The sequence below is a fragment of the Myotis daubentonii genome, chromosome 3 (assembly GCF_963259705.1).
Source record: "Myotis daubentonii chromosome 3, mMyoDau2.1, whole genome shotgun sequence".
NCBI classification, from domain to species: domain Eukaryota; kingdom Metazoa; phylum Chordata; class Mammalia; order Chiroptera; family Vespertilionidae; genus Myotis; species Myotis daubentonii.
Window position 1 is genome coordinate 188369904 of NC_081842.1, and position 22402 is coordinate 188392305.

Sequence of the window (22402 nt, forward strand, 5' to 3'; positions counted from 1 at the left end):
TCGACTTATATATTTATGGTTCAAGACAGGACATTCACACTGGACAGCTATTGTTGTGTTGGCTGTTGTCATTTTGTTGTTGTTGTTAACCCTCACCTGAGGATATTTTTTTCATTGATTATTTAGAGAGAGTGGAAAGGAGCAGGAGAGACACAGAGAGGAAAACTCCATGTAAGAGAGACACATTGATTGGTTGCCCCCTGTCGAGGCTTGGGGCCTGGGAGCAAGTCTGCAGCCAGAATCAGACCCGGGACCCTTCAGTCTGCAGAACGACACCCTATCCATTGACCCAAACTGCCAGGGCTGTTGTCATTTTTTAAATTTGACAACCTAAGGGAAAAGCGGTCTGTTAGTGCCGCTGACTGAACCGTCAGCTATTGCATGCTTTAAAAATTCAGGGGCATAGAAACGGAGTGGACTGACAATTCTCAGGGGGAAAGGGGAGTGGGGGTGTGGGAAGAGACTGGACAAAAATTGGACACCTATGGATGAAGACAGTGGGAGGGAGGTAAGGGCAGAGGGTGGGGTGGGAACCAGGTGGAGGGGAGCTATGGGGGGGAAAAAGAGGAACAACTGTAATAAACTGAAGAATAAAGATTTAATTTAAAAAAAAATACCTTTAAGCCCCACATTTAGGGCACAGAACCTGAGAACCTATCTTGCCCTCTGCAGAGCCTCAATATATCAGCCTTTGGTTTTATCAGTGTCCCTGGTCTCAATTCTTTTCTATCAAAAAACAAGAACCCAAACTTCTCAGTAACAAATTCATCTACTGACTCATTTTGTGTTAAAATCAGGTTCATGGTGGGCTTTGAAAAAGGCCAGGAGATAGAACTACAGGTCAGATACACTTCAAGGAAGTAAGACCAATGGGATTTTGACAAAGAGGGTTGTAATAAATGTGGGGAAAGGCATTCGAGATAAAATTACAAATGCCAAGACACAGAGGCATGAGCAGTTGAACTTTCTGTGATATTTTTCCCAGCAATAATATTCTATTTATAGTGCTCCCCCTTGTCGACTGAAAACAATGGAATCAACAAGGTATTCCATCAACAAAAAAGAGTTTACTCAGGAAAAAGAACGGGTTGCATGCTGGTATTCTTGTCCCAGCATCAAGAAGGATTCAGGAATCTGGAAAAGGCGCTGTGCGTAGATGACATACGAATCCAGAGACTAATAAAGAATCTGGAGACAAGATATAATTTTGAAAGGCATTGGGGGTCAGAGGACCTTCAGCTAAAGGAACTGAAGACTCCCTCCTTGTCCTGGACCCTTGCTTTTATTAACACAATGTGTCCTAAGGCAAGGTGGAGATAATACACTTCAAAGGGTAAGGTTTCAAAGGGTACAGAAGCATTGTCAGTTTGGGGAATAGCCTACGGCTGTTCAGGTGTTTGGCCAGTAGGAGGCAATAACAGGTAGATTAAGATGCCCTTTAACTGTCTGGCAGCCACAATCAGTTTCCTATTCAGGTTTGGGGAAATGCCTTTAGCCATTCCCAACAGATGACTACATGTGTGACTCAACCCTGTTGAGTCCCCAAGTTTTTGATGAAACTCTTGAAAGTATAACATGCTGGAATTGGTTCCCGGCAGTTGCACCCGGGTGGTGTGGCTCAATGGTTGAGCACCAACCTATGAACCAGAAGATCACGGTTTGATTCCTGGTCAGGGCACATGCCCAGGTTTTTGGTTCCATCCCCTATGGGAGGGCATGCAAGAGGCAACCGGTCGATGGTTCTCTCTCATCATTGATGTTTCTATCTCTCTCTCCCTCTCCCTTCCTCTCTGAAATCAGTAAATATATATTCTTTTTAAAAAAGAAAGATTGCATTCTAGGGTGAATCAAAATGGCAAACCACATGCACACACTGAACCAAACCAAGATGGAGGAGACATTATAAAGAGGCAGTGGAAGTTAAGGGTTGAGGGAGTTGTTGCAATGGGAGAACTCTGTTATAAACATAAGGTTCTTCCAGGTAATGCTATCCAATAACCAAGTGCCAGAACTCCTCCCATACCCCCAGCTCCTCCCAGTTATGTTCTGGTTAAAGTCTCTGTCATAATTTTAATGCTCTCTTCCCTCTAGAATGGTTATCAAAACTCATTTAGGAGGCAAATGGACAAATAGTTGTTACAGGTCATTAAGCCTCACTTTGTCAACAGAGAATTACCATAAACATGCCTTACTCCAGAGTTGTTCTAGATCTAGAGAGATAACTATCTTGTAATGATTCAGGAAATGTTTATGATTCTCCCCTCCTCCAGCACTGCCTTGGAATACACGCAGGATCTGGGCTCCCAACAAGCTTTGGAGTCCATGGGGGGAGCTGTACTACAAGCTGCTGGACTCCTAGGGCCTGCTTATCTCAGTGCCCCTTGTTAGTCAGGGCGGGGCAGAGAAAGCCTCAGAAGGAAGGCTGCTGAGACAGCCTCAAACCCCACCTCCCTGTCATACAGTGACTCCAGAGCCAAGCAGAGGGTGTGTTAAGGTCGGGGAGGCTCAGGCGGGATTGACTGCAGCCCACCTCCTACCTGCCCCAAAGGCCTACAAAGCTATTGTCATCAAGATCTCAACCCTTGGCTCATGGCTCAAAACAGTAAGACTCCTGAGGTAGCTCTTCCTTTCTTCTCCAGTCTTTGCAAAGCCAAAAGGTAATTTCCTGGCTTCCCCTGCTGGAAGAGCCAAGCTTTGCGGTTTTGAGGTCAAGCTCTCTGGCTCAAAGGAGGGTGTGTAAACAGCTCTTTGTATGTCAAGGCCAAAACTTCTGCCCTAGATAATCCATTTCTTAGAATTAATGAGAGGTGGCCTCTCCAGAGGGAAACTACTAATGCTTAGAGTTGAAGTGAGGGAAGACCCACCTTTCAACCACCCCACACTCCTGCCAGCTGGTGGGTTCTTTGGGACTGGGAGAGGAGCTCTGTGGGCAGACACTGTGGGCAGATTCCTGCAGCTGTCCCACGCAGCATTTGGAGCTGGCAGAACTTAGAGGGCTGCACAGAAGGACTTGGTGGATCCCTGAGTGGGGCACCTAGGAGCTCGGGCAGAGAAGGACGAGACAGTGAAGGACCTGTGCTCAAGTAGGGGGAGTGACCAGTTTGGATTGAACACCCTGGTCTCCCAATCTGAGCGTGGGGAATTCTAAAATTGATGGTAGATTTTTCAGCCAGCTTGATGAATGAAGGCTGGAACCAAACATATTTTGATTTCAATAAATAAACAGATATGACATATGCTGGCCCAGGAATGGTATGGAGTAAATTCATCATCTAGCCAAGACCTCACCACAATGAAGGCCATACCCTGGGCCTGTCCGGTCTCCTTTCCTAATATCTCTCCACTGCTCCTCTCCACTGGAATGAGGCTGGAGAGCCCCACTGGACATCTAGGTTCTGGTTCCAGCTTGACTCCAACTCTGAAATCACTTGCTGCATCTGAGAATCTGTTACATGCAATTTTCTGTGACTCCTTCCCAGTCTCCCACCTAGGCACACCCTCCTGCCTCCTGTTGTCCCCATCACCTGGGCCGCCTTCCTACCTGTCAGATGGGAATCCTATCAAAACACATACCCTCACAAACACTCCTGGCAAGTCTTTTCTCCCTCAGCACATACAACTGCCACCGGTTAGCACTTTGATTTCTGTCTCATATACTCAGAGAGAAAGCCCTCTCTTCTAAGGCCCTGCTCCACCCCAAAACACACACTGATCTGATCTAGAGGGAGCTGTTGACAGATCACGCAGCAAAGGGCTGGAACTCAACCTGCTCACGGAAGGGGCTTGTCAGGAGCTGGCCACCACAACCTGAGGGGTAGGAGCTGGGGAGACTTCCATTCCAGCCGGGCTCGGTCAATAACCCCGGGTGCATTTGGGCCAGTCCTTCTCAGGCTCCTAACGCACAAATCAATGAGTGTGAACTGTAAGCTCTCTGCTTTCACTTTGCCATCGCTGGCGATTCCAAAGTCCTAACCCTGGCCATCCTATTGGTTCCCATGCCAGCGTTTTGGCATTCTAATCGGCAAGTGATCTTGAGATTCTTTTGCACGGAGCAAAGCTCCTCTTTGGACCTAGCGCCGTGATGGCCTTCCAAAACTACCCTCCCTGTCTCTTTCCTCTCCCTTCCTCCCCTTGGCCCTACCTGGCTCAGGAAGAGCACGGGATGCATTTGAGCAAGAAGGGGTTCCGAAAGTTACAAACCTGCGCTGCCCACACACCTGCGCTGCCCACACACCTGCGCTGTCTCCCTCCCCTCTCCCCCACCCCCCCTCCGCCCCGCGCGTCCGGGCAGCTGAAAGTGCTGCGGGGGTACTCCCACCCGGCGACCCCCAGACGCCGACCCCGAGCGTCACCTGGAGCCGGAAGCGCTGCGCCGCCTTGTCCATGCTTTCTAGGGCCGCTTTCTGTCTCTGTCGCGCCCGGGCCGCCGCGCCCCGCGCCCTCCCGCGACCGGACCAGCGTAGAGCCACCGCCGCCGCCACGAAGCAGCAGGCCAGGACAGCCCCGGAGGCGCCCGAGAGCGCGGCCCACAGTTCCTCCAGCACCATGATCCCCCGCCGCCCCGAGCTGCCTAGACGACTAGCGACACAAGAATCGGCACTCGCCGGTTTTGCCGCAAAACCCGGCCTGGATCCGCGGGGGAGCCGCGCTCCTCTGCGCGGGCGGAGCGGGAGGAGAGCTGCGCAGCCGCAGACCCGCTCGGGAGCGCGCCGTTGCCGGGCAACGGGCCCGCGGCTGGCGGCGCACAACGGTCAAGGTCCAGCTGGGCGGCCGGGATGGGGTAGCTCCCGCGTCCTCGCGCCGGGCGTGAGGCTCAGCTGGGGGGACGCGAGGGGCACCCGCTTCCCGAGGGCGTCCTCAGAAGCACGAGCGCAGCGGTTCGGCGCCACGGCTCGGCCCGGCCCCGCCTCAGCCCCGCGCACCCCGAGCCCCAACTCCCTGAAGACCGGGACAGCCGGAGCCCCTGCGGGAAAGGCCAGCCAAGAGAACTGGGAGCGGGGACAGACTGGGCTCGCGGACCTGATTAATGCCCGCAACCAGTTTAGCAGCTTTTTCCTGGAGAACCTGCCACTGGCGGGCAGCATAGGACGCCCACCTCTCCCAGCGGGAGGCTCCTGAGAGGGGCCACCTTGGGGCTGTGCTAGGGGCAGGGGCCTGGCAGAGAAGAGTTACTGAGTGGGCTGAGGGGCAGGGACCATAGCAGAGAAAAATTACTGATTATCTTAGAAAAAACAATGTGTTATGATTAAACCAGCCAGGTGTGACCCTGCTTTCCTCCCATTTGTACTTGTGAACTTTGTGTGAACCGTTTTACCCTGCCAGTACCAGGAACGGCTAATGAACCGCTTTGCAGGTTTTTTTTGAAATACTTTGTAGTTTTTGCAGATAAAAAGCTTTGCTGTACCCTCGGTCAGGGCTCCAGCTGCGAGGCTCTCTTCAGAGAGGTACGCGCTGTAGTCAGCTGGCCAGCTTAATAAAGGCTCTTAAATTTAAATTCTGAGTCGGTGGTCTATCTCGCTGAGTGAACCCACAGCAGGGCCAGCACAGGAAGTTCCCCTGGGGCGCCCACCTGCTGCCCCTTTCTCTTTCTCCAACCCTCGGGATCCCGTGTCTGTCACCCTGGGCTCTTCTTATTGTCCAAACCCTCCACCGCTTGTCCTTCTCCGCCACCCCACAGACTGACCTTCCCAGGTCATCTTTTTCCACTCCTGGGCCCTCCTGGAGTTCAAGTAGAAAGAATGCCCGACCAGGAGGAGTGTGGGCACCTAGTACCCTTCATTAGGGGGTGGGATTTACACACACACACACACACACACACACACACCATCTAGGCCTCATAGAACTTTATGTGCTTTATCTCATTTGTCCTCCCAACAGACCTATGAGGAAGACATTTTTATTATCAATTTATAGATAAGGTAACCGAGGACCAGAAGTTAAATGACTTCTGTGGGTTACTCAGGTGGCTGAGTGGGGATTCCATCTCAGGTCTGTTCCTAACCCATTGCTCATACCCATGAAGCAGTACCACCATCATTATTGCCCCTGGAAGTGAGCCCTGTAGGATGGGGTATAGGAAAGTGCCTTGTGACTGGAAATGCTATTTGCTGAAACACCTCTCTGAATCTGTGCCTTTATCTTTAAAAGGGGACTGGCTATAATGCCCACCTCGCCGCAGGGTTGGTAGGAGGAGTCTTGTAAGATCCTTTACAAGCCAAGCGTTGCCTGGCACACAGTAAGCCCTCCATAAGTGTTTAGTGACTGCATTAAAGGCCCCTGGTGGAAAGCTTTGAATGTTATTGGAAGAATCTGGACCTGAGGGCTTTTAGAGTCACTGTCAGGCCATTGAGCAAATTCCAGAGGGGCCCAAGGCCTTGTGTTTCTAAGTCTTCAATCCTTGTTGAGTGCTGCTGAGTTCCAGCTCAGCACTGATGACCCTGTGTAGTTTCAAGTCCCGGGACCTCATTTTTCCTAGGAGAGCTGACAGAGGCAGGGCGATAGAAACTCGAATCTGAAGGTCTTGCAAGGTCACCTCCCTCCATCTCCCTATGGAATAAAGGGATTCTGGCCTTTGAGTCACTCATCACTTGAGGGTGACCTTGAGTAACTCAATTTTCTCTTTTGTAAATGACCCCTTCGCCCTTTCAAGGTGGAGAAAATAAGATTATAGTTATGGAAAAACTGGCCATTCCTGAGGCTTAATCACCAAATTGATAACTTGTCATGAGTTGGGCCAAAATTTGTTAATTTAGGAACTCCCTTAACAAAATATTCACTTCTGTTTGTTCCCTGTGATAATGGTTTCTCTAAGTAGTAGCTTCCTGGGAGCATATTGAACAGGATTTAATTTAAAAAAGGATCTGGAGGATCTGGATGGGGTCTTGAGGCCAAGGCAACAAGTCCTGGGCTTGTAACAGAGTGAAATGCTCACTCTCTGACTCTCTTTTTTAAAATATATTTGTATTAATTTCAGAGAGGAAGGAGAGAGAGAGATAGAAACATCAATGATGAGAATCATTGATCCACTGCCTCTTGCACACCCATAACCAGACAGGTGCCTTGACTGGGAATCAAACTGTGACCTCTTGGTTCATAGGTCAACGCTTATGAACACCAAGGCCACGCTGACCAGGCTCTGATTCTATCTTAATTCTAGGCTGCATTTCTCCCATGACCTTCAGATGAACAGCTCCTGCCATAGGCCTGCTAATTATTAGACAACTTCTGCTTGAGCCTTGAACTTTTGGTAAAGATTTGCAGGAGCCTCAAGACTGGATTCAGATCAGTGGGGGTCAGGACTAGGGAACAAAGAGATTTAGATTGCTCTCTCTTCTTTGGATCCATGTTGGCACCTGGGTGTCATATACCTCTTCCTGCACCCATTCTCCCTGCCCTTGACAAAAAAGAAGCCTGAATTTTGAGCTCTCTTAATATGGGTTTGGGAAACTTCTTCTTGAGCTGGCGGCAACTTCTCCAGCAATACACCTTTCCTTACTAAAAACTCTGATGTCTTGAATATTGGCCTTTTGAAGCATCAGGCATACAAACCTTGAATCAGAAACAGATGGTATCTAATGTCAGATCACAGTGGGTGATCACTCCATTCCTCTTGTTACCAGAAAGGAGACCTGGCCCTAAGTAGGTCTGCCTAGGGCCACTCGGTAGTGTGTGGGTTCTTGACTTCGTGCAGGAAAAATTTCACAACACGAGGCCAGGCAAATTTTAGAGGACGTTTATTAAAGTTGGAGGCAGTGAAACAAGGAAAGGCTGGGGAAATGAGCCTAAGTTGGGCTGCTTTGGCTAAGAAGTCAGAAAAAGGGGCTTTGGGGATAGGTTCAGGGGGATTGCCAGGGATAAACTGCCACTGCCCATTGCTGCCCTGATTGCAAGCCTCATGGAGTCCCTTAGTTTAGGAGACACACGTCTGTGGGGGAAGAAGTGTTACTCCTGGAAAGGAGAAAGTACTCTGGGTCCTTTGTCTTGAGGCTTTTATCTCTCTCTTGCAGGTGAAAATCCTAGGGAGGTCTTAGAGGAAGGTTTCAACAGAATATGCATCAGTTTTCTAGGTGTACTTCGGAGTTATGATCTTCATTGCAATTGGTCTTGGTGTCACCCACCTGGTTTTGCTGTTTTTCTGGGTCTGGAGCTGAAATTCAACTGAAGTCTGGATGTTATTTCTAGGGAGGTGACCTTCTGTGCCTGCTGTAAATGGCTGTCAGTTTGTTCAGCTATCTGTCTCGGGTTCCCTTTTCCACTTGTCCTGGCTTACTGACCTGTCTCACTCTGAGAGAGGGTCCCAAGACAAGTCAGCTCTGGCATTCTGTAGTTCAACTCAACAGATATCTACTGACTCCTACTATGAACTGGAAAAACTGAGACATGTACCAGACCTCAAATCTGGCCTTGTGGAGCTTAAGGTCTGGTTGGGAAGGATAAAAGCATGCATAGACCAAGAACCAAAAGGCATGCTTTGGTGGAAATTCAGAGATCATGCTGCATGAACCCAAAGAGCCTTGGATGCTGGACCTCGGCCTGCACACCCTGGGGGAAGCCAGACAACACAGTTCAAAGCTTAGCTCTGAAGGTGGAGTGTCTGGTAACCCATCTTTGTTATGTGACTGTGCCCCAATTTCCTTACCTGTAAAATGAGGGTAGTTATTATATACTAGAGGCCTGGTGCACAAAATTTGTGCATGGGTAGTGCCCCTAGGCCTGGCCAGCAATCAGGGCTGATCAGGGCCTTCTGGCTGCTGGCCAGGGCCTCCCTTCGTTCCATGCCACCCTTGGTGGTCAGCACACGTCATAGCGAGTGATCGAACTCCCAGTCTCCCAGTCAAACTCCCAAGGGGACACTTTGCATATTAGGCTTTTATATAGAGAGATTAATAATATTATACCCCAATGATCTAGTACTATTATAAGAATACTAGAGGCCCGGTGCACAAAAATTTGTGCACTCGGGGTGGAGGGAGGGAGGACCCCTCGGGAGATAACGACCTGCTGGCTTAGGCCTGCTCCCGGGTGGCAGAGGGCAGGCCCAATCCCTAGGTGCAGCCCCTGGTCGGGCTCAGAGCAGGGCCGATTGGGGAGTTGGGGTGCCACCCCGTCATGCACAGAGCAGGGCAGATTGGGAGGTTGTGATGCCACCCCCAGTCACGCTCAGGGTAGGGCCAATTGGGGGGTTGGGGCACCGTCCCGTCACAATCAAGGCAGGGTCGATGGGGAGGTTGCGGTACCACCCCGTCACGCACAGAGCAGGGCCAATCAGGGGGTTGGGGCACTGCCCCCGTCACACACAGAGCAGGGCCCATTAGGGGGTTGGGGCACCGCCCTCTATCACCCACAGAGCAGGCCTGATAAGGGGGTTGGGGCACCACCACTCTCACACTCAGGGCAGGGCCGATGGGGAGGTTATGGCTCTACCCCATCACACACAGAGCAGGGCCCGTGGGGCGGGGGGGGTTGGGGAGCTCACCCCTATCAGGCACAGAGCAGGGCTGCTCAGGGGGTTGGGGCACCTTCCCCTGTCATGAACAGAGCAGGATGGATAGGGAGGTTGTGGACCCACCCCCTGTCACACACAGAGCCGCAGGGCGATCAGGGGGTTTGGGCTCTGCCCCCTGTCACGCTGATCCCGGTGCCGGGAGGCATATTACCCTTTTACTATATAGGGTAGAGGCCTGGTGCATGGGTGGGGCCGGCTGGTTTGCCTTGAAGGGTGTCCTGGATCAGGGTGGGGGTCCCCACTGGGGTGCCTGGCCAGCCTGGATGAGGGGATGATGGCTGTTTGCAGCTGGTCACACACCCTTCAGGGTGGGGGTCCCCACTGGGGTGCCTGGCCAGTCTGGGTGAGGGGCTGAGGGCTGTTTTCAGGCTGGGAGTGACTTTAGTTCCCAACCGCTCCTTTTTTTCTTTCTTTCTTTTTTTATTCTGGGCCAGCTTTACCTTGAGGCTTGGCTCCAGCTCTTAGGCCTCCGGCTGAAAGTAGGTTTCTGGCCTTTGCTTACAGTGTTGCCAATCTGCTGGCTGAAGCCTGGCGGTATTTGTTAAAATGTTTCTTAAACTGCCCGCTCAGAGGCCGGCAAGGCAGGCGGGGAACGTTGGAGTCCTCCGTCACTGAGGCAACCAAGCCTCATGTTAGTTTCAAGCTGCCTGGCTGCCGGCCGCCATCTTGGCTGTCAGTTAATTTGCATATCTTGCTGATTAGCCAATGAAAAGGGTAGCGGTCGTACACCAATTACCATGTTTCTCTTTTATTAGTGTAGATAATGACTTAGCACATGTAACACAACCAGAACAGGGCCTAGCAATAGTAAGCAATCCATGCATATTATTCATTATATTAGTATTTGAAAAATAGAAATGTACAGAGAGAGGCTTTCTGACCTGAGAAGCCTATCTCAACAGCCAGACTGCCTGAGTTCAAATACTAACTTTGCCACTTAATTACTGTGTAACCTTGAATGAGTCAGTTTAACCTCTTGTGCCTCTGTTTCTTCATCTGCAGAATTGTGAAGATTATAGAGCTTAGAACAGCACCTGGCCCATGATAAGGGCTCAGTAAACATTAGCTCATTATTTTAATCAGAAATGTGATACATTCCTACCAGTGTTTTGGGAAGGCAATGAGGAGGAGGGTATGGGGAGAGGCAAGCTGGAGGCAGAGGCAAATGGAGTGGAAGAGCAGGATGGTGCAAGGATCTGGTGGGGATGGCTTTCCAGGGCTCCAGTTGTGTTATCAGGAAAGCATCTATGATCCAATGCCACACCATACCGTGAATCTGAATAGCATCTACCTGCACTCAGATGTTGCATGTAAAAGAGGGTTACTCTTACCTGCAGTCCCTCAAGCAGGCCTGGTGGGTTCCTTGAGCAGGATAGGAGATTCTCCCCATGAGCTGGTGACTCTAAGCAAGTCATCCTAATGTGCCCTCAGCTGCCAAATGGAAAGAGAGGTATTACCTACCCAAGTTCCCTCCGAAGTGGGGGCAGGGCTGCAAGGAGTGGAAGGAAAGCTTGCAAAAGAGAGCTTCTCAGATTCCAGAGGGGTTGAAGTCTGTCTTTGTTCTGGGGACGAGAGAACAGTGTGTGTGCCTCTGTCCTCAGTAACTGCTTTGCCTCTGTTTCCTTTCACTTCTGTGAGTCTCTCCTCAGTACTGAAAGGGAGGTGTGGAGGCGGGCCCAGCCCAGTTCCAAGGAACTCACGGTCCCACAGGTCAGGTAGGACACCACACACAGAATCACTGTCTGTGGGGCACTTGATAATTTTCAAAGCACGGTCAGGTTTTTGCCCTCAGTTCTGGAGCCCCACTACCACCTCAGAGGCCCCTACTACCTCTGAGTTAGGAGAGAGTTTGTAGCTTCTCCCTTCAGAAGGTGCAGTCCATTTTCCCACCCCTGTGAGTCTGGCCTGACTTTTGTGACTTGCTTAAACTAATAGAAAACAGTGCAAAGAATGTTGTGCTGGTTCTGAGTCTAGGCGGCAAGAGAATTGTTTTCTTTTTTTTGAAACCCTGCCTCAGCCATGAGAACAAGTCTAAGCTAACCTGCCTGAGGATGGGGCCATAGGAAGTAGAACCTACTCAGCCCATTTGTCCCTGCTCGGATCCTTCCTTCCGTGGGTGAGAGAGCCCAGCCAAGATGAGCAGAGCCACTGATTGCAGATATATCAGTGAGCCTAGCCAGGCCCAGCTTATCTCAGCAGAACCATCAGCCAAATCAGCAAACTTGGAGAATAATAAATAAGGGTTTCAAAGTGAGAGTGAAAGCTCTCTTGAGGCCTAATTTTAGAACCTGCACAACATTGGTTCCACCAAATTTAACTGGAAAGAGAGAGGACCAGAGTTCCCTGGGGGAAATGTACCCAGGGTGGACAGATTTAGACACAAAAAAATTCAGTCCATCTCTAGTCAAAATTTCAATGTCCCCCAGAGGGCTACTGATTGCTTTATACCGGTAAAAGCCCTCTTCACTTAAAGAATGATTCCCCAGATAGTTCTTTAAGTAACATCGCTATATGTTAGGATTTGATTTACACACAACCTACCAAGAATATATTCTACCAGTGCTTCTCAAGAAGGGAAGCATGTGCTTTTCTGCATGTCAGTTTTCAAAAACTGGTTTGCCACCCACGAGATGTTGTCTCCCACACCTTTTTGGATAGAAGAGTTTATGGCATACAAGCTGACTCCACACTCATCCTAATGTCACCAGATCCCAGTGAAAAATACGTACTTCTCAGGAACGAAATGAAAATGTTTCCCACCCGGCTGGTGTGGTTCAATGGCTGAGTTTTGATTTATGAACCAGGAGGTCAGGGTTCGATTCCCAGTCAGGACCCATGCCAGGGTTGCAGGCTCAATCCCCAGTAGGGGAGTGCAGAAGGCAGCCAATCGGTGATTCTCTTTCATCATTGATATTTCTATCTCTCCCTCTCCTTTCCTTTCTCTGACATCAATAAAGAATATTTAAAGAAATAAAAATATTTCCCTAATAAAACTGCAATCGCTATGACTCATTTTTGGTCACATTATTTTATTATTTTATAAAACCCTTGCTATATGTCAGGTACTGTTCTTAACACTTTACTAACATTAATTCATTTAATTATCTTAATAAGCAATGAAGTAGTACAATAACCCCATTTTACAGATGAGGAAACTCAGGTGCAGAATGGTGAACTTACCCCACAGTTTCAGATAAATTCAGGACAGAGAAAGCCTAGCATTTGTATATTTCCAAAGAGGGTATGGGTTGAGGAAAACATTTATTTTTTAAATATATTTTTATTGATTTCACAGAGATAGAGGGAGTGATAGAAACATCGATGAGAGAGAATCATTGATTGGCTGCCTTCTGCAAGCACCCTACTGGGGACTGAGCCCACAACCTGGGCATGTGCCCTATACCGGAATCGTTCGAACCTATGACCCTTCAGTCCATGGGCCAACGCTCTATCCACTGAGCAAAACCAGCAAGAAAAACATATTTAAGGTGAGGTGTGATTGGTGTGTTTCCAAGCTAATAACTAGGAAATTTTAACTGGTCAAAGCAAATCATAAGGTCAGCCCAGTTTTAAGGGGTGGGGAAATCAACTCTGTTTCTTAATGAGGGAAGCAGACAAGACAGGATGCAAAGAATTGTTGTTTTGATCATGTAATAAGCAGCAAACATGACATAGAATCCTGACAATAACCTAATCTATATTCCATCCAGCCCACCCTATCCTCCTGCCAGAGGGAGCCATTATACTGAATCCCACAATGAGATCAATCTTTTTCTTTTTACATAGTTTTACTGAATATGTTCTTTAAAACTGTTTTTTCAGCCCTGGCTGGTGTGGCTCAGTTGATTGGAGTGTCATACATTGTACCAAAAGGTGATGGGTTTGATTCCTGTCAGGGCACATGCCCAGATTTCAGGTTCGATCCCTAGTTGTAGCATGTATAGAAGGCAACGGGTCACATCAATGTTTCTCTCTTTCCCTTTCTCTCTTGGAAATAAATGGGGGGGGGGGGGGGATAAAAGATCTTTGCATAAAAAAAGGTTTTTTTTTCATTCTTAGTTGTATTTAACTTGATAACAATACTAGTCATCAGAGAAATATAAATTAAAACCACAGTGAGCCCTGGCCAGGTGGTGGGGTTGTTTGGAGCATTGTCCTATACACCAAAAGGTGGTTGGTTCAATCCCTAGTCAGGGTGGGTGTGGGAGGCAACCAATAAATGTTTCTCTCACATCAATGTTTCTCTTCTCTCTCTCTCTCTCTCTCTCTCTCTCTCTCTCTCTCTCTCTCTCTCTCTCTCTCTCTCTGAAAGTCCATAAAAACATATCCTCAGGTGAAGATTTAAAAAAATAATATATATATATATAAAACCCTAATATGCAAATAAGCCAAACAATGGAACAACTGAACAACTGGTTGCTATGATGTGCACTGACCACCATGGGGTGGATGTGGAACATGGCGGGCGTCACCCACAGCGGGATGGTGGAGCAGGTGAGTGGGGCCATCAGGGCAAGCCTCTGGTGGTTACTGAAATTCTTTGCTCCTGCGTACCGCGGTCCTGCCCGATGCCCGCACCTGCTGCTGGCACCGGCCCCACTCGCACCTGGTGCCAGTGCCGGGTGCCAGCCCCGACCGCTCAGTGCCATCAGCAGGTGTGAGCAGTGGCTGCCAGCCCTGATTGCCACCCCTCAGGGCTTCTCCACCTCCCCCTGCTCCTGATGGGTGATTGGAGCAGTAGCCACTGCTCACAGCCACCACTCACACCCACTGCTGGCACCAGCCCCAATCACTCTGTGCCATCAATGGGTGGGAGTGGGGCTGTTGTTGTCAACGTGTTGGAGCAGCAGCAGCAGGAGCGGGGCTGCCAGCAGAAAGGGGACTGGGGGCCACAGCGGGAGAGGTTGGGTGGGGGCGCAGAGGATGGGCCAAGACCCACCCCTGTGCCCACCGCAGCCTCGCAACCCACAGTTCCTTTCATGGTGCACAAATTCGTGCATTGGGCCCCTAGTAAATAAATAAATATGTAAACCACAATGAGAGACCAAGATTATTTACCTTCTAGAATAAGGGTGAGGAACATTTGGCCCATGGGCCATATAAGGCCCTTGAAATCATTTGGTCTGGCCCTGCTGAGACATTAGGGATAAGTTAATTAAATGTTTGACCAAATATAGCAGGCTAATTATTTTTGTTTGTTTTTTCCTAGCAGGCTAATTTTTTTATTTTTTGGTATTGTCCAAAAAAGCGGTCACCAACCTTTCGGACCTCATGGACCACTGGTCCAAAATACTGTTTTATTCTTTAATGGAAAAAAGTCATTAATATTCAAATGAAAGAATCTCATTAAAAATCTGATATAAGAAACAGCCTCCAAGAACACCCAAGCAGCAGTCAGAGGGAGGGAAAGTGTTTCAACAGCCCAGCAGTTTTCTTCAAAATAGTACTTGACAGAATATCACTCAATCCACTGGCTACAATTCATAGAATTTTTCATTGTTTTCTTGAGATGCAAAAGTTCATTGCTGCAGTGTTTTCAAATGACCAATCAGGTGCTACTTCTTGGTTAAAAGGCCATGGTCGATGTGTCTGATTGTAAAGCATGTTCCTCCACTGCTGGAAACATCTGCTCCCAAGAAAAGATGAAAGTTGTGCTGAGACTCACAACTCGTCTTTCTCCAAGTCATCCAGCTCCACGTCGCTGAGATCAATGTTGTCTTCTACAGGAAGCTCGCCATCCTTGCCATTCCAAGGCTCTCTGGTGCTGATGGTGGGGAAAGCCCCACCTCCTACAGGTGCTGTAGATCCTTGCCCAAAAGAGAGCTCCCTGAGAAACTCATTAATGCCTTGCTCACTGAAAGATCCTTTCAGAAGAGAAAACATCTTGTATGCGTTAATGGCTGCCATGGTGGGGTAGCCAAACCCTCCGATCCCCAATGCATTCTCAAGCTCAGACTGCACTCCAGCTTCTGTCCACAGGCACCCCCACATTTTCTTCTTGTACTCGTCTGCCAATTTCAGAAGAACTTCCAAATAAGAATTTCTGCCTGCAGTTCGTGTCAAGAATGTGGGGCAGGACGGCCACCACACAGAGCTGGTGACCCTCACACATCTTCTTGGTAACATCCTCACTGATGATCTCAAGCAGCTCAGGATGTGGAGTGTTATAAGAAAACAGATCCAGGGCCCAGGAGACGATTTTGGATCTTGCCCAACCCCCATCATAATCCACAGCAGACTCACCTTTCTGAAATATCTTGATTGTAGGAAATCCCCTAATCCCATACTGGCGGGCCAGCATCTGATAGGCCGTGGCATCCACAGCCACTAGCTTCACCTTCCCTTTCATTTGCTGTTTCACCTCTGTAGCTGCAGCGGCCCATTCTGGCTCTAGGTTTTTGCAGTGTCCACACCAAGAGGCATAAAACTCAACCACCCAAACATCTTCACTGTCAAGAACATTCTTATCAAAGCTGTTGTCTTAATCACATCTTTCTTACTTGAACTTTTACTTCTACCTTGTCTTCCAGAACTGTATCCCCTCCCCAAAGGCAGGTCTTGATGAGCTGGCGCAGGACACTGAGAGCAGCATCCACAATGGTGTCCACAGTCCTGCCACCCTGATAATCTTCTGGTCTGTTTTGTTGGAACCCAAACTCTTGATGGTAGGGAATCCCTGCACTGCATACTGACCTCGGAGGGACTGATGTTTGCATCAGTTGCATCCACTTTTACAAAATCTTTTAATGCAGTTGCTACTTCCTTCCATTCTGGTTTTAACTGTTGGCAGTGGCCAGACCATGGAGCAAAGAATTCTATAAGCCACAAACTATTACTTTGAGTAACTTCTTGGTTGAAATTTGATGGAGTTAATTAGATTACATAATCACCAGAGGAATGTAGCCCATTTACTATTAGAAAGAAGGTGTAGCTCACCAGACCCAGCACCAGGCCCAGAATCTGGCCTGCTGCGCAATCCTGCCGCCCCTCAGCTCTGCTGCGCCTCGCTCCTGCTGCCCCATGTCCCCTCTAGCAGGCTAATTTTTAAGTTGATAATTTCGTATGGCCAGTAAATGATGTTATAAATATCCAAATGGCCCTTGGGAGAAAAAAAGGTTCCCCACTCTTATTCTAGAATAAAATTTGAAACTTATAATGCCAAGTTTTATGCAAAGATATGAAGTAAAGCACTATCTTTGAACTGAATCATCATAATCTGTGATTCTTGACTTTGGAAGAGTTCAAGGTAGAAGTTCCCAGCAGGGTTTTCATGCTATTCTGGCCATATAATCAAGCCATACACAAGTAACCAGTTAAACCAGTGCCCTTACCTTGGCCAAGTGTGAAAAACCAGATATCCATATAAAGACAAGAGCTTGCAATCCAACTGTAAATCAATTTTATATTCCACAATAGGAAATCCAGAATAGGTGTAACCTTATTTTCTTTAATCTGCCCTGTTATTTTGATGTTTTACCTTTGACTGAAACTGGTCTCACCAATGCCCTGACTCACCCACCTCCCTTGCTTAATCTTTAGGCCCTCAGAACAGTGAGGTTCTGGTCAGCATCCAATAGTCTTAGAAACAAAGCCTCGCCCTAGCTGGTTTGGCTCAGTGGATAGAACGTAGGCCTGTGGACTGAAGGGTCCCAGGGTTTGATTCAAGCCAAAGACACATACCTAGGTTGCAGGCTCGATCCCCAGTAGGGGGTGTGCAGGAGGCAGTCGATCAATGATTCTCTCTCATCATTGATGTTTCTATGTATCCCTCTCCCTTCCTCTCTAAAATCAATAAAAATATATTTTAAAAAAAGAGAGAAAGAAAGCCTCAGGTCTGTTGACCACAGAGAAAGAGTTTCAAATGAGAAAGAACATGTAGGCCTCAGTTGTTTCAGCTCCAGGACAATCTCACTGACCACATCATTGTGAAAACAGATGAAGCAAACCTGAGATAAGAACCAGACACCCTAGTGTTGACCAATCAGTAGAAACCACAACCCTGACCATGACCCTAACTCCCTTAGTCACCATGACTAATGATTTTCCCTATATAACCCATCCCCTAGAAGCCATCAGGGAGCCAGGTCTTTGAGCGTAAGCTACTTAAGACTCTGGGCATGACACCATCTCAATAAATCCTTACTTTCTTGGCTGCAAACTCCTGTTCATGTCTTATTTGGTTTTGATGCTAACAGGCAAAAGGACCCCTTCAGTCCAGTAACATAGGCAAAACTATAGTGACAGAAAGTACACCAATGATTCCCTGGGACCAGGGATGGGGGAAAGGTAATTCAGGGCAAAGGAGCGCAAGGTAACTTTTTAGGAGATGAAATTATCTTCCATATTTTGATGGTGATGATGGAAATTATTTTCTATATTTTGATCTATTATGTACAATTACCAAATGCTATTAAGCAATACATTTAAAATTACCCATTTCCCTGCCATAAGCGTCTACAGACTAACTTTAAAATAATTTTTCGTGAGAATGTCCAACTGAAAATATTCAAAAACACCCAAATTGTAATGTTTATTTTTATAATATTCATTGCAAATTGATTTTTTAAATTAAATTCAAAATATTGTGGCGTGTGGGGATGGTTTCCATTTTGGACATGTGGCAATTAACTGGTTAATAAATTATACTGTATGTAAATAACTTAAATAAGGGCATCATGCTACATTTAATCTTTTGGGACTACATTTTTTAAATATTTTATTGCTAAGATTCATCCATACTATATTTCACTGTAGTTCATTTGTTTTGACAGCTGTATAATATTCCATTGTGTGAATATACCAGTTTGTCCATTCTTGTTCATAGGCATTTGGATTTCTGAGATCAGGGCTGCTATAAACGTTCTTGTACATGTCTCCCAGTGTACATTTATGCATTTCTCTTGGATTTATCCCATGTGCTAGAATAACTGGGTTGTAGAGTAGGTTACTATTCAGTTACAGGAGATAAACTCTTTTTAAAAGTACTTCTCTGCTTTTCTTACCTGGGTATCTCTGTCTCCAATTAGACTTGGATTCCAGGGGCAGAAAACGCTCTCATCTTGGATTATCTCTGCTTTGCTTTCAACTAGCACAACTTGCACACCCAGGAGGCCAAGGGCAGAAGGCCAGGTAGCTGAGTAAAGAACAGGCAGGAGCACATACCACACAAGAAGCGAATGATGATCCTACTCCCTAGAGACCCATCTTCCTAGATTCACCAGGATTTTGAGTCTGGAAGGTCTTCCAGGGACCTGTTATAATGCAAATCCCAAGAAAGGACGCCTTAACCGCACCTAAAATCTTTCTCAGCTGGTACCTCTAATATTCAAATAAGGACTAGCGGAAAAGGCATAAAGAGCAAATAGAGTGACAGAAGAGGAAGAGAAAGGATTAGTGGGAAGAACTAAAAATATGCACCCTTTCTGCACAAGGACCAGTTTTTCAGAAAAAAAAAATAAAATTAAAAAAGCAATAGCTACATGTGACCACAAGCAATTTTTAATATCCCTGTCATTAAGGTATTGCCTTATTTGTGCTAAAGTTACAATCCTATATAATAAAGAGGTAATATGCTAATTTGATCCTAATGGTGTCCGAGTCATGACCAGGCAGAAGCTGGTGGGCAGGGACAGGGGCGGAAGTCAAGTGCTAACATCGAGCTGCCTCGGAGGTGTAGGCTGCTCCCAACTGATGGGCAGGGACAGGGACAGCCGGCCAAGCCTGAGTCCACCCCAGCTCCCGCAGGTCCTGGGCTGGACAGTGTCTCAGCAGTGTCTCCATGCACAGTGCCCAGGGGCAGCTGCGAGGGGCGCAGGGCCTCGCTGAGGAGTGCTGCTGCTGCCGCTGCTCCTCAGCAGGTGCCCAGCGGGCTGGAGCCCGGAGTGAGCGTGCACAGACTGCCCAGCCTGCTATTGCTGTGTGCCCGCCCCAGCCCTGAGCCTGCCTCCGAGTCGCAGACCCACCCTGTGCTCCAGGCAGGGAGAGGAGGCTCGAGTCCACCACCACAACGCCTGTGCTGCCACCTGCCTGCCTAGCTGGCAGGGACCAGAGTGCCACAGGCGAGCTGCTCCCGCCCTGTGGTGGAACAGGGAGGAGGGCGCTGGGTGCAGGGAGGGTACCTCAGCCGGGGTCCTCCCGGTGCAGGGAAGGGGCCCGGCCTGGGCCTGGTGGGGAGCTTAGGAGGTCTGGCTCACCAGCCAGTTCATACAAACTGTTACTCTGCCATCTTCCTCCAGCTCTCCAAGCTAGCCCCCCTACCCCACTGCCCAGGGGGAATGGGCTCCAGGCGACCTCCCCAAGCGCAGACTGTGGGCCTGGAGACTCCAGAAGAGTGCCCGGTGGGGCCTGGGCAGGGAGCAGTGCAGAACTACCAGGGCAGAGCTGCTTCTGTGTCTTGGTGAACTTTGCAACCAACCCAAGAAGGAAACCGAGAAGGGAGAGGCTGGGAGCTGTGGATTCCCAGCACTTTAGTCACTTGAAAACAGCCCCACCTGGCCGTACGTTCAGCTGAGAAGTGAGGGAACTGAACACCACCATCGCTGGGCTCCAGTCGGTCCAAGCACCCATCATGAGAAGGAAAAAACGGAGGGAGGGGCCCTGAGGAAGGGAGGACAATCAAAGGAAATGTGTCTAGACCAGGGGTGGGCAAACTTTTTGACTCAAGGGCCACAATGGGTTCTTAAACTGGACCGGAGGGCCGGAACAAAAGCATGGATGGAGTGTTTGTGTGAACTAATATAAATTCAAAGTAAACATCATTACATAAAAGGGTACGGTCTTTTTTTTCAATAGTTTTATTCATTTCAAACTGGCGGATTCGGCCAGCGGGCCGTAGTTTGCCCACGGCTGGTCTAGACTTTCCCCAGTCCTCTCCCTCTTTCCACTGCCTACAAATGCCCCAGGCCCAGCCACAGTTCCGTCTCCACCTTTTAGTCCCCTGTTCTCCAACCACAGAGGAAAGAAATAAGGAAGGAGTCCATGCTGCCTCCAGAAAGTACCTATATACCTGATTGACCAGTCCCCTCCCACAGGGGGAGGTCCCCACTAGGAGGGGGGCCTAAGCCGTCAGTAGGACATCTGTGAGGGGTCCCGGACTTGGGGGGGGCAGGCCAGGCTGAGGGACAATGCCCGCCCCCCGTGCATGAATTTAGTGCACCAGGCATCTAGTAATAATATAATTGGCATGCAAATAGTAAACACACTGTGTGAGGTGAGTCCGTATGATGCCGGAGGAAGAGCTCTTGAGTGATGTGGGGTGGGTCAAACAAATGGCAGCAGAGCTCAGCCACAGACCAGGAACAAGGAAAAAAAACCAGAACATAGTAAGACATTAGGAGATTCCTAGGTGCTCAGAAGGCAAAGGAGGAGCACTGCCATTCCCAAGGATGAGGCCTCATTATCCCCCACAATCCCAGTTACTACATCTCCAGTATCTCCCTGGCTACCTGTCATACATGAACTCAAAGAATACTTGCTAGAGGAATGAACAATAGAAGAGACACACAGAAGAGTAACACAACCCTGTGGTAAAGACACTTCCCCAGCCACAATGGGGCAGCAGTGCTGTTGCGAGCAGGAGGAATAGCTGGAATTATTCAGCTCAGAAGAGCTTTCTCAATTTAAGTAAGCTGACTGCAGTGGCTTACCATTTTTAGTTACTTGTTTCTTACATTAGATCATAGGCCATATGGAGAAACTAGGGAGCCTTGTTTTGGCCCGCCGACTGCGCAAGACTGATCATGCAGATCTCATCTCAAGTGTCAGAGGGGCTCTGTAACCAGACATTGAGCCACCTAGGAGCTAGTGCTCAGGAGCAGCAGCTGGTACAAGTAGAACTAACAGTACTTGGATTAGTATGAGGCCCCCAATCATAACCTCAGCTCTTGGAGCTTCAACAATTTTATTGACTAAATGCTTCTTCCCAAGTTTACAGTATAAACTGTGGGCCTGCTCACTGGCTCCTCCTCCTAAGCCCCCAATGGAGCAGGAACGTTTAGTATAGGCTTAGAGATGGAAAGTGGGAGGTGGAGTATAAGTGAGTTAGAAACCTGCTGATGCTCCACAACTGGACAGCAGGACAGAAAAACTCCTACTTCCTATTGCTAAAAACTATCTATAGAAAGACTTGAACACGATGGAGATAGGACCCAGAGTGCATCTTTGCCAATGGTCTCAGTTTCCGGTGCCTCCTTGGAAGTACACCCTTTGTCTTCACACACCAGGGCTCCAGGAACAGGGTGATACTATGTCAGTCTACACATTTTGCAAAAGTACATAGGCCCAAAATTGGCCAGGAGGTTCGGGATTACCAGCTCCCCAACCTGGCAGGATGGGAAAAAAGAGAACGTGTCCATGAAAAGTTTTCTGAAATGAGTCAGATCTTCCACCCGAACTTCGATGTTATATTGATTGGCCAGGAGCTCGATGGCACCTTGAACCACATACTCGTTCTGTAAGTGTGAGAGTGAGCAGGTGGAATAGACAACGTAGCCTCCTGGTTTTGTGGCAAGAAGTCCAGCCCTGAAACCAGAAAGAGACAAAACAGTGACTAGTGAGCTTCCCAGAGCAGGACAACAACAGAAAGAGCTAGAAGCATGGACAGAGGAATGGGTAGCTGTGTTAGCCTCTGAAGTCTCTTCCATAATGAAAAGTCATTGTCAAGGCAGAGAGCAACCCAACCTTATTCCATGAGCTCTCCTCTCGTAGCCTTCTTGAAATGACCCTGAGCTGTGGCTCTAGTTATGAACCAAACCCTGATGCTAGCTATGGATTGAGTCTTTACTCCAGTCCTACAGAATCTTGACCTCACTAACTATGCTTCAAACTTGAGCTTACTTACTGATACTGGGACTAGCATGAGATAAGTGGACACACCAGTAAGTGAATCTATGTAGTCTA

At 48.4% G+C, this 22402-nt stretch overlaps 2 protein-coding genes and 1 pseudogene across 8 annotated transcripts in view; all 3 read right to left on the reverse strand.

Moving 5' to 3' along the window:
* Positions 1 to 5121, reverse strand: part of LOC132231131 (fatty-acid amide hydrolase 1) — a 29064-nt gene extending 23943 nt beyond the window's left edge. For 2 of the 4 annotated variants that reach the window (XM_059689705.1, XM_059689706.1), the window contains exon 1: positions 4353 to 5121. In XM_059689705.1, coding sequence (XP_059545688.1) covers positions 4353 to 4547 — 195 coding nt within the window. In that variant the 5' untranslated portion in view covers positions 4548 to 5121. The remainder of the gene's footprint in view (positions 1 to 4352) is intronic. The other 2 variants (XM_059689704.1, XM_059689703.1) reach the window with 2 other exon arrangements.
* Positions 5122 to 10273: 5152 nt separating this feature from the next.
* Positions 10274 to 20071, reverse strand: LOC132229767 (protein disulfide-isomerase A6-like; annotated as a pseudogene).
* NSUN4 (NOP2/Sun RNA methyltransferase 4) overlaps positions 18171 to 22402 on the reverse strand; it is a 31980-nt gene continuing 27748 nt past the window's right edge. For all 4 annotated transcript variants that reach the window (XM_059689708.1, XM_059689709.1, XM_059689712.1 and 1 more), the window contains one exon: positions 18171 to 22024. In XM_059689708.1, the coding sequence (XP_059545691.1) occupies positions 21748 to 22024 (277 nt within the window). In that variant the 3' untranslated portion in view covers positions 18171 to 21747. The remainder of the gene's footprint in view (positions 22025 to 22402) is intronic.